Source organism: Babylonia areolata, chromosome 10 (genome assembly GCF_041734735.1).
Source record: "Babylonia areolata isolate BAREFJ2019XMU chromosome 10, ASM4173473v1, whole genome shotgun sequence".
Classification (NCBI taxonomy): domain Eukaryota; kingdom Metazoa; phylum Mollusca; class Gastropoda; order Neogastropoda; family Buccinidae; genus Babylonia; species Babylonia areolata.
In genome coordinates, this window is record NC_134885.1 from 45,225,968 (window position 1) to 45,238,392 (window position 12,425).

At 45.9% G+C, this 12,425-nt stretch overlaps 1 protein-coding gene across 1 annotated transcript in view; it reads right to left on the reverse strand.

Annotated features, from left to right (window-relative positions):
- LOC143286620 (perivitellin-2 31 kDa subunit-like) overlaps positions 1-12,425 on the reverse strand; it is a 37,623-nt gene that overhangs the window by 13,182 nt on the left and 12,016 nt on the right. The window contains exons 3-4 of the mRNA XM_076594262.1: positions 7,546-7,639; positions 5,659-5,774 (exon numbers count right to left, since the gene is read on the reverse strand). Of these exons, the coding sequence (XP_076450377.1) occupies positions 5,659-5,774; positions 7,546-7,639 (210 nt within the window). The remainder of the gene's footprint in view (positions 1-5,658; positions 5,775-7,545; positions 7,640-12,425) is intronic.

Sequence of the window (12,425 nt, forward strand, 5' to 3'; positions counted from 1 at the left end):
CGATGATGTTCAGAATTAACAAAATGGGGGTGAACATTCCTTTGAAGACACAATCAGAGTGTTAAACAGTTTTGGTAAGATATCACGGATAAATATGAATTATGAGAAAACATCAGCTATCTGGTTAGGAAGAGAAAGAAAATCAACAAAAAAGTATATTCAGCATCTTAAATTGGAATGGAGCCCTCAGAAATAAACACACACACACACACACACACACACACACACACACACACACATACACCCCCCCCCCCCCCCCACACACACACACACACAAATCTGGAATATGGCTAACTGCTGACCTTACAGACTGCGAAACTATACATTAGACTCAAAGTTTATGTAAATTAATTAAAGAAATGTACAAAGTTTGGATCAAAAGAATTCAAACATCACTAGGTGGAATAGCAGTTGTACAATCTCTAATCCTATCAAAAATCATATATCTATGGATACTTTTACCTAACCAACCAGATGAATTAGTGCAAGCATTACATGAACTTAGCTTAAAATTTGTATGGAATCCAAAACAAGACCGTATTAGTAGAAAGGTAGCAAGAAAAAGAATAGGGGAGGGAGGAATAGGATTTTCAGATTCAACTTGCTTTATGCATGCTTTAAAAATTAAATAAGTTGGAAAAGAAAACTAAAAACTACAAATCATAAGTGAAAATCGGTTCTGTTTTTATGCATCCAAAGACATACAACTTAGAAAAATTGGACCAGATAGTTTGCTCAGTGCAAATCACAATTTATTTGGGAAAGAGACATTTCAAGCATATATAAACATTTCTTTGACAAAGTTAACCCCACAAATCAAGCTGAAACATGAGCAGAACCAATGTTTTAATGATAAACTGAATATAAACTTGTCAGTAAGGCAGAACAAATAGATTAATAAAACTGCTTGCTCCATTGCTCACCTGTGCAATGAAGATGGAAGTTTGATGACGTATACTGATTTCATTAATAAATACCATATTCGAACTAATTTTCTAACCTATGCAACAGTTATGAAAAGAATAAAAGCCTTCGTTCGAACATTAGATATACATTTAGAAGAAAACAAAGTTGCCCCAGAGCATTCCACCTGATATACTGAGTGAGGAGAGGAACAAGCTCGTGCTGATATTCTCTTGAAGGATGATGTAGAAGCAACATTTTGTATTAAAAAAAAAAAAAAAAGGAAGGACAAACTGAGTACAGAAGGTACTGAAAATTGTATGTTTTTTCTTGTACGGGTGATTTACTCCATAATTGCTATTGATTACAATGACATAAGTATGGAACGCCGGATATTGATTATTGCCTCGCTTTGAGTTGATTGTGTAAGGGACTATAATATATAAATATAACGACTTACATAGATCTGTTGTTGTTTTTATTTTTTTTCATCTATATGTATTCTGAATTGTCATAATGATTTTTTTTGTCCGGGACAAAAAAAAAAAAAGAAAAAAAAAGAAGATAATACCCCTCTTAGATCGATAGATTATGCAAATAGGCTGTATCAAGAAGAACTAAATAAGCTGGCTAGCTATATATCAGAACATGGTTGGACTCTACAGCCAGAAAAAATCATGCATGGTTCTGTTTACAACCCAGGGACATTGATGATGGAGTCTCCCGTCGGTCCGACGGATGAGTAGGCAGGCAGGCTTATCTGTCGGTGTGTGTCCTCATGTGGGAGAAGAGGCCGATTCTGGATGCGCAGCACTTCCCACAGGTGTTGCAATGGAAAACGTCTCCAGAAGTTGAGCCCTGCTTCCTTCGCTCAGCGTTCTCTTGTTTTCAAACGTCTTTATGCCACTAGAGCACAGCATCCTCCAGCGAGAGCGGTCAATGGCATCAGTTTCCCAGGAAGCGATGTCTATGTCACAGGCTTTGAGGTTTGTCTTCAAGGTGTCCTTGAAACGCTTGTACAGGTCTTCCAAGTTCACGGTGGCCTTCCTTCAGCTGGCCATACAAAAGCATCTTCGGGATCCTGCTGTCTGTCATGCGGACAACGTGTCCTGTCCAGCGTAGCTGGCACTGGATCAGCAGGCTTTCGATGCTGGGCAGGCCGCTCCTCTCTAGGACCTGGAGGTTGGAGACCCTGTCTTGCCACTTTATGCCGAGGATCTTTCGTAGGCATCTCTGGTGAAACTGCTCAAGTTGTTGAATGTGACGGCGATACATCGTCCATGTTTCACAGCAGTACAACAAGGTGGTCAGCACAACAGCTCTGTAGGTTTTCATCTTGGTGCTGAGCCTGATTCCTTTGTTGTTCCACAGCCTGTTGTTGAGTCTGCCAAAGGCTGAGCTGGCCTTGGCGATGCGCAGCGTCACTTCTGCATCAAGGGCTCCGTCGCTGCATAGGGTGCCCACGTAGCAAAACTTGTCGACTGACCTGATCTCTGTGTCATCGATCTTGATTGCAGGTGGGGGGGAGGCACTGGCGTTCTGTGAGCTAGCCGGTTGGTACATGGACTCGGTCTTGCTGAGGCTGATGGAGAGTCCAAAGCACCTGCAGGAGGTTGAGAACCTGTCCATAATGAACTGCATGTCCTCATGGATGTGTGCAGCAAGTGCGCAGTCATCAGCGAAGAGGAACTCTCTCATCAGTGCCTCAAACACCCTGGACCTGGCATGGAGTCGCCGCAAGTTGAAAAGTTTGCCATCTGTGCGAAACTGAATGTAGATGCCCCGATCGCGGTCTTGGAAGGCGTCAATCAGCATAGCAGAGAAGAGAATAGAGAACAGTGTGGGTGCCAAGACGCAGCCCTGCTTCACTTCATTTACCACACGGAACGATTCCGACATGTCAGTATTTTCCTGTACTCTCGCCAGCATGCCATCGTGGAAAGACGCAATCAGCTGGATTTGGCTGTCTGGGCAGCCGAACTTTAGGAGGATCTTTCACAGACCATGGCGGTTCACCGTGTCAAAGGCCTTAGTCAGGTCTACAAAGACCATGTGGAGCTCCCTGTTCTGCTCACGGCACTTCTCTTGCATCTGGCGTACGGCAAACACCATGTCACATGTTCCCCTGCCTGAGCGGAAGCCGCACTGTGCTTCAGGGATGACTGTGTTGGAGACATGGTCAGTCAGTCTGTTCAGTATGATGCGGGCGAATATCTTGCCGGCGATGCGGAGGAGAGAGATTCCACGGTGGTTATCGCAGGATGTTTTGTCTCTTCCGTTTGTAAATGTGGACAATTGAAGCATCCTTGAAATCCTGGGGGATCTCCCCTCTCTCCCAGATAGACTGGAACAGGGTGGTCAGCTTGTCTGTCAGCACCTCACCTCATACTTGTAGATATCAGCCTGGATTCCATCTGCTCCTGGTGCTTTTCCTGACGTTGTCAGCTTCAGGGCCTTCTGGGTCACGACCTTGGTGGGAGGGGCAGCTAGCGAGTCATTGACTGGTAGCTGTGGGAGGGCTGCAATTGCCTCGTCAGATGCGGACGATTCACTGTTGAGGAGGGTGTTGAAGTGCTCTGCCCAGCGGGCAAGGATGTCTTTCTTGTCTTTCAGGAGGGTGGTCTGGTCTGAGGCTCGGACAGGGGTTGATCCTGTGACTCTCGGCCCATACACAGCTTGGAGACCATCATGGAAGGTCTTCATGTCGTGAGCATCAGCAGCGGACTGAAGCTCTTCGGACTTTCTATCCCACCAGGTGTTCTTCATCTCACGCAGCCTTTTCTGTACGAGTTGCTTGGTTTGCAAGAACTGGTGCTCCTTCCTCTGGCAGTCTTTACCGGAAATGTGATCCTGATGCCGTATATGCAGTGTGTTCAGGAGCTTGGAGATTCCAGAGTCGTTCTCGTCAAACCAGTCTTTGTGGCTCCTCTGTACAAAGCCGAGTGTATCAGCTGCTGCTGTATACACAGCATCTCTAAAGGTGCTCCATACCTCTTCTACATCAGTCGATGCAGGAATTTCTTGGAGAGTTACTTGGATTTTCTGCTGCAGCACGTCCTTGGTGATAGGGAGGTGGTGGATGTTCAGCTTCCTAGGGGGTTTCTGCATGGCTGGTTGGAGCTTGCATGCAAGTCTGATGTTCATCTTGCTGCATACCAGGCGATGGTCCGACCAACAGACTGCTCCTCTCATGCAGCGTGTAATGGAAACATCACCTCTGTCCCTCTGCCGGACAATCACATTGTCCAGCATGTGCCATTGTTTGGAGCGGGGATGCATCCATGTGTTCTTGTACTTGTCCACTTGTTGGAAGAGGGTATTGGTTATGGTCAGTCCATGCTGCACACAGAGCGAGAGCAAAAGCAGTCCGTTGGAGTTGCACTTGCCAGTGCTGTGCTGTCCTAGGACTTTTGGCCACGAGGAGAAGTCCACGCCGACGCGGGCATTGAAATCCCCAAGGAAGATTAGCCTGTCCTCTGGACATATTTGAAACATCAGGAGTGAACCCAAATCAAATTGCCCCTCAGTTATCATACATAATACCTAAATGGGAGATGGAGAAGGCAACATTGACATTAATTACCGAGATTTAAAGAAAGCTGAAGGCCCTGCTCTCCCTGCTTTTGTTAAATCTCACATTCAAGAAAATTATCCAATCACCTTAAAGTATATACGGATGGTTCAGGCAGAGGCAGCATTTATAATTCCGTCATTAAAAGTAGAGAAGTACTATCATATTGGTAAAGATTTTTCTATATTCACAGCAGAACTTATGTCTACATTAATGGGATCAAATCACTTACTATCTCTTCCCATCACCACATTTCAAGTGTTATTTTGTGTCGATTCTAAATCTGTATTACAAGCATTGAAATCTGTTATTTTGAAGATAAGAGGAGAACTCGTAACAGAAAATCGTCATGTAATTCAGGTTTTGACCATCCGTGGTACAAAGATTAACTTTTGTTGGATCCCTTCTCACGAAGGGATTGTGGAAATGAGTGGGTGGATCGGTGTGCGAAAAAAAAGGCGCAATGAACATGTCCAATGCCATAGAAATTCGAATTCCATATTCATTACAAGAAGTTTATTTTCTACTGGAGAAAACTTGCTGGAACCAAGTCAATAAACTAACCCTGACGGAGAAAATACTGAAAGTATTTCGCACAAAATTGATCGCGTGTTTTCTTTAAAAAACAACAACTACATCATAGTAGCATAAGATTCAGCAGTTTAATGTACAGACCACGACTGGATGCCATAAAACCAAATATACTTCTAATGTGGCTTGCATTTGCGGCAATGAAATCACCCCTGTGCATATCATCCATAAATGTGAACAGTTAAAACCATATTCACCTGTGTCATTTACAAAATCTGCAGTTCCATTTGTTTCCATTAGAAATGTCTTATATGATAATCAACATGTGTTTGAAATAGTTCAATTTGGAGCCCATTTGGCTCTTTGTTGTAATTCTACTGGTTGACTAGTTGGTTTATGCTATTTCGTTTACACAGGGAAGGTAGTGATGATTTAAGGCATGGGTGGGATGGGGGAGATGGTGGATTTTCGTCTAAAATCACAAATGTGGATAGACGTTAAAAGAACGAACGAACATACAGTCCCGTACACACACACACACACAAACACACACACACACACACACACACACACACACACACACACACACACACACACACACACACACACACAACAAACACACATAAACACATCTAAAGAAGGAACATACTCACCATTAGGATCGTAGATGACGGAAGTAGAAGGTACAAGTCCCCATATTTGGCCCGCAGGACTCACAGTGTAAAAAATCTGTCGAACATTGATCGGCACCCAGTGTGTTCCTGTTGGGCTGACAGAGCCAGTCAATCCATTGATCCATCCATCGATCAGCCAAAGTGTCACTGAATAGGTCATTCAATCAATTAAGTAAATGACTATATTAATTCTGACATTTGCAAGGACAGATCGTGCGCTGACGAGATAGCAACGCTGCGCATTATCCTGGGACAGTTGCTGGAACAGTTTCTGTCAGCTTCATTGACTACGAGAAGGCATTCAACAGTGTGGACAGTCCATCTGGAAGCTGCCGAGACAGTACGATATTCCAGGGGTCACGAATATCATCCAAAACTCATCTATGAAGGGATGACCCGCAGAGTGGTCCATGGCCGGCAACCAACCGAAGCCCTCAAAATAAAGACAGGAGTGAGACAAGGATGCATGTAGTCGCCTTTCCCGTTCTTACTAGCTATAGACTGTATCATGAAGACCTCCACTCGTTTTCCAGAGGCAAAACAGCGTCCAGTGGGCACTTCAGACACAGTTGAAAGACCTTGACTGTAGTTTCTATCTATCTATTTGTCTATCTCTCCTCTCTCTCTGTCTTTCTCTCTATCTGTCTCTTTGTCTTCCTCTCTCTCTGTCTATTTCTATTAGACCTATTATTTCATATTCACATCAGTATAGTATTTGTTAACATACACATTGTGTGCTTATGTGTGTGTGTAAGTGTGCGTGAGAGAGAGAGAGAGAGAGAGAGAGAGAGTATGTTTCTGTGAATGCATGTGTTCTCTGTGGTATTTGTTTTTCTCCAATGTCGTTTATGAATAGCATGCTTGTGCCTCTCTCTCTCTCTCTCTCTCTCTGTGTGTGTGTGTGTGTGTGTGTGTGTGTGTGTGTGTGTGTGTGTGTGTGTGTGTTATCATTACCATGCTTATGGCTTTATGTAGTATTGTGTTCGCATTCTATTACTATATGTAGCATTGTGTAGCGCATGCAATAACATAAATAATGTAGTATTGTGTAGTGTAGACCCTGTTTGAAAAAAAGCGCGCCAGTGCTTATCTATTATCCTCGAAAATAAAGAATTTTGTCTTGTCTTCTCTCTGTTCAGTGTTCAGTTCTCTCTCTCTCTCTCGGTCTCTCTCTCTCTCTATCTCTCTCTCGGTCTCTCTCTCGTCTCTCTCTCTCTCTCTCTCTCCCTATCTGTCTGTCTGTCTGTCTAAGCGTGTCAGTTTACACCATTGGTCAGGCATCAGTGCAGCGTTTATGGATTTGACCGAACGCAGTGATGCCTCCTTGAGTAGCTGAACTGAACTGAACTGAACTGATCTGAACTGAACTCCCTCTCTCTCTCCCTGTCTCTCTCCCTCACAACTACACTGATTAAGTGGATCAATATACTTTTTTTTCTTTAATATTGTATTTGATATTGCCTGTTCACGTCCACTCTGTGTACCATGTCCCCCTTTGAATGATGGGCCCCATAAGCCTTTGTCAAATAAAACGGTTAAGAATAACCGTTCTTGTTCATCTGCCCTCCACTCTTTTCTCTAGTCACTCTCCTCTGTCTCTCACTCTCTCTTTCTCCAATCTCTCAATCTCCCTACCCATCCCCCCCATCTCTCTCTCTCTCTCTCTATCTCTCTCTCTCTCTCTCCTCCCTCCCCCCTTTGTGTCTGTATCTTTCTCCCTTTCCCTCTCTCTCTCTCCACACCCCATCCCCCCACCCCCCCACCCCCCCCGTCTCTCTCACTCAGTCTCCTTTCTTTCTGCCCCCCCCCTCCCCCTCCGTCTCTGTCACTACACGAATAAGCCAAAAGACACGGAATAATACACACTTTGTACTGTTAATTCCTTCTCGAGTGAGGACGTGTCCGGATGTGTTCATTGCATAGACCACGTCCGTTCCCACCTCCACGTACCTGAAACCAGCTGGACACACAGTGGTCACACACAGTGGTCACTTCACTGACCCCTTCCACAACATACACATGTGCATTATAATCTTATGCAACACGAACATTCACGCGCGCTTGCGTACACGCACACAATTCAATATTCGTCCAGTATTACGATAATAACGGGTGGTAAATGACGTTGAATTAAACTACTACTACTACTACTACTACTACTACAGCTACTACAATAATGATAACAGTAATAATGATAATATAATTCAAAAAGCGCTTTTCTCTGCAAATCATGATTAGTGACCTGTACGGTGTAAAGACCAACGTTTGAAACACATTTGAATACTAAAATGAAAACCTTACATGCAGTCCTCATTTCTCTGCTCCTTTCTTCCAAACACTGCCATCCCTGACTGGTAGTCTGCATCGTGCACATTGTTTCCACTTGGCATCTGCCTCGTAGCTTCTGTACGGCCATACCTCTCTGAGCTCTTCCCTTGACAGCAGAACGTGTAGTTATTTTCCCGCAGAAATCCCTCTTCTGGCAGCCCTGTCTCTTGCAGAGCAGCACCGTCAATGTTAAGATGGCTTTGTTCTCTGTCAATTACGGCAGACTTTCGTAGGTCGTCCATTGACTGTGGATCTCTGTTAAAATCTGGACACATTGTCCTTACATTCCAGCTTGCAATCTGAAGAGCTGGCATCTTCCTCTTAATTTTTCTTTTTGTCTGGTGCTGGAAGTGTCAGCAGACAGCTTGGCGCTGCGCCAACGACTACTGGCTGAATCTGAGTCAGAGCATACAGTCTGCAGCAGACTCTGGAAACACGGGCAGCATGTACGCGGGCATCAAGAAGGCAGCTGGTCCAATCGCCTCCAAAACCACCCCCCTGAAGTCCAAGACAGGAGAGAACATCATTGATCAATGAAAGCAGACGGAGAGACGGGTAGAGCACTACCTGGAGTTATACTCCACGCAGACCGTTGTATCAAAAGCAGCCCTGAGTGCTGTTCAAGAGCTGTCTGTCAGGGAAGAGCTGGATGCAGAGCCAACTGAAGAAGAGCTGAGCAGGGTCATAGACAGTTTGATGGAAAGGTCCCAGGAGAGGACGGGATACCCCCTGAGGTCATCAAATGCGGGAAAGCAGCATTGCTTCAGGAGCTGCACAAATTATTCTGCATGTGCTGGAGGGAGGGCTCTGTACCACAGGTCATGCGAGATGCGAGGATCGTGACCCTTTACAAGAACAAGGGCGACCACAGCGACTGTAACAGCTACCGGGGCATCTCTCTGCTCAGCATTGTCGGCAAAACCTTTGCAAGAGTCATCCTGACCCGATTGCAAGTTCTGGCAGCACGCACATACCCAGAGTCACAGTGCGGGTTTAGGGAAGGCAGATCTATCATCGACATGATATTCTCCATTAGACAGTTGCAGGAAAATTGCTGTGAGCAAAATCAACCACTCCACCTTGCCTTCATTGATCTGACAAAGGCCTTTGGTCTAGTGAGCAGGAACGGACTGTTCACACGTCTGAGGAAGATAGGCTGCCCCCTGAAATTACTGGCCACTGTCGAATCCTTTCACAAGGACATGTACAGCACAGTGTGCTGCAATGGAGCACTGTCTGACCCGTTCCAAATAAGCAGTGGTGTCAAGCAGGGTCGCGTGCTCGCCCCGACACTTTCTGGCATATCTTTCTCTATGCTTCTGTCATATACATTCGCAAACAACGAAGATGGAGTTTACCTGCACACAAGATGTGACGGAAAACTCTTCAGCCTGGCCAGACTCAGAGCCAAGACCAAAGTCAGGCATGTCACCACCAGAGAGGCTCTCTTCGCTGGTGACGCTGCACTGGTGACACACACAGAGGAGGCCCTTCAGACTCATAGACCACCTTGTGCGCGCATGCAACGAACTTGGCCTCACCATCAGCCTGAAGGAAACGGAAGTGATGGGACAGAGCACTAACTCTCCTCCAACAATCCACATCGGGAGGCACGAGCTGAACTGAGTTGACCGGTGTCAGTATCTGGGGTCGACAGTAACTTCGAATCTCTCTCTCAAGCCAGAGATCAACTCAAAAATTGCGGAGGCCACCGGGGTCATGTCCAAACTTCACAAGAGGTTGTGGTCAAACAAAAACTTGAACACTAAGATGCAGGTGTACAGAGCTTGTGTTCCAAGTACCCTACTCTGCTCGAGTGAAACATGGGCTGAAGAGAAGAGACTAAACAGTTTACATCTCCAATGCCTCAGACGCATTCTTGGAATCCAATGACAGGACAATATCCCAAACACTGAAGTGCTTGAACGTGCAGGCTTGCCAACTGTCTTCGCCCTTCTGAGTCAACGCCGTCTTTGCTGGCCAGGTCATGTTCGCCGAATAGATGAAGGCTGCATCCCTAAAGATTTGCTGAACGGCGAACCATCAGAGGGATTTTTTTTTCTTTTTTTTTTGCCAGATGTCTCAAGAGAGAACCGAAGAACTGTCAGCTGCGAGGTGTCAACTGAGCGCAGCAACCCAGAAGGATGGAATAGAGGGAGAAGACACGGTGGCATACTGTTGTGCTGAAGGCATTGAAAGCAGAGACAGGCAAATTTGTATTGAATTCTTCCTCTGACAGGAAGTCACTGAAATGTTCTGAGCAAAGATCTAGTATTCTCGTTGATGACTTTACGGAGCACGTGTCGGGCTGTTTGATTCGAAATGCGTTGAAGTGTATTCAGTCTGTTATCAAGGACACCAGCTGGTAGAGAGTTGTAGCAGTTTATTATCAAGGACACCAGCTAGTAGAGAGTTGTAGCAGTTTGTTATCAAGGACATCAGCTAGTAGAGATTTGTAGCAGTTTGTTATCAAGGACATCAGCTAGTAGAGAGGTGTAGCAGTTTGTTATCAAGAACACCAGCTGGTAGAGAGTTGTAGCAGTTTCTTATCAAGAACACCAGCTAGTAGAGAGTTGTAGCAGTTTGTTATCAAGGACATCAGCTAGTAGAGAGGTGTAGCAGTTTGTTATCAAGAACACCAGCTGGTAGAGAGTTGTAGCAGTTTCTTATCAAGAACACCAGCTGGTAGAGAGTTGTAGCAGTTTGTTATCAAGAACAACAGCTAGTAGAGAGTTGTAGCAGTTTTTTGGGGGTGGGTGGGTTGGGCTCTGTGGGTGCGCAGATGACTGGTCAGGCCAATCCGCGCCTGGAAAGTTTTGACGCAGTTTGGACAGGGGATGGTGGCGGCTGTCAGGGACTTGCTGGCACTGCTTTTTCTGGCCTGTCTGTGTTGCGCTGCTGCAGCGATTCTGTTGGATGGAATAGATAGAGAAGACACGGTGGCATACTGTTGTGCTAAAGGCATTGAAAGCAGAGACAGGCAAGTTTGTATTGAATTCTTCCTCTGACAGGAAGTCACTGAAATGTTCTGAGCAAAGATCTAGTATTCTCGTTGATGACTTTACGGAGCACGTGTCGGGCTGTTTGATTCGAAATGCGTTGAAGTGTATTCAGTCTGTTATCAAGGACACCAGCTGGTAGAGAGGTGTAGCGGTTTGTTATCAAGGACACCAGCTAGTAGAGAGTTGTAGCAGTTTGTTATCAAGGACATCAGCTAGTAGAGATTTGTAGCAGTTTGTTATCAAGAACACCAGCTAGTAGAGAGTTGTAGCAGTTTGTTATCAAGAACACCAGCTGGTAGAGAGTTGTAGCAGTTTCTTATCAAGAACACCAGCTGGTAGAGAGTTGTAGCAGTTTCTTATCAAGAACACTAGCTAGTAGAGAGTTGTAGCAGTTTTTTGGGGGGTGGGTGGGTTGGGCTCTGTGGGTGCGCAGATGACTGGTCAGGCCAATCCGCGCCTGGAAAGTTTTGACGCAGTTTGGACAGGGGACTTGCTGGCACTGCTTTTTCTGGCCTGTCTGTGTTGCTCTGCTGCAGCGATTCTGTTGGCCTCACAGGATTTGGCGCCTTTGTGGACAGCTGAACGCCACTTTGGTCTGTCCATTGCATTCAGCTCCCATGTGTCATGGCTGATGTTGAAGGCCTTCAGAGAAGCTTTAAGAGTGTCTTTGAAGCGCTTCTTTTGGCCTCCATGGGAGCGCTTGCCATGTTGGAGTTCGCCATACAGCAGTTTCTTGGGGAGCCGGTGGTCTGGCATGCGAACTACATGGCCTGCCCAGCGCAGCTGGGCCTGCATCAAGATGGTGTAGATGCTGAGCAAGTTTGCACGAGTGAGCACCTCTGTGTCAGGGATCTTCTCTTGCCACTTTATGCCGAGAAGTTTTCTGAGGCTGGTGGTGTGGAAGTGGTTCAGCTTTTTGGCGTGGCGTTTGTAGACCGTCCATGATTCACATCCATAGAGCAGTGTAGTGAGAACTATGGCCTTGTATACTTTGAGCTTCTTCTCCAGGGTGATGCCTCTCCTGTTCCAAACGTTCTTATGGAGTCTGTTGAAGGCAGCGGTGGCTTTGGCAAGTCTGGCATTCACCTCGTCGTCGATGACAACTGTGCGAGAGAGTGTACTGCCCAGGTATGTGAACTTGTCCACCGCATTCAGTCATTGCCCGTTGATGAAGATGTTTGGTTCAACGTAAGGCTTTCCTGGAGCTGGCTGGTGCATCACCTCAGTCTTCTTTGTGCTGATTGTGAGGCCAAAGTTGTCACAGGCAGCAGAGAACTTGTCGACGCTATGTTGCATGTCAGCATCGGAGGCAGCATTGAGAGCGCAGTCATCAGCAAACAGGAAGTCGTTGACGGTGTCTGTCCTCACCTTGGTTTTTGCTTGAAGCCTCCTGAGGTTGAAGAGTGAACCATCTGT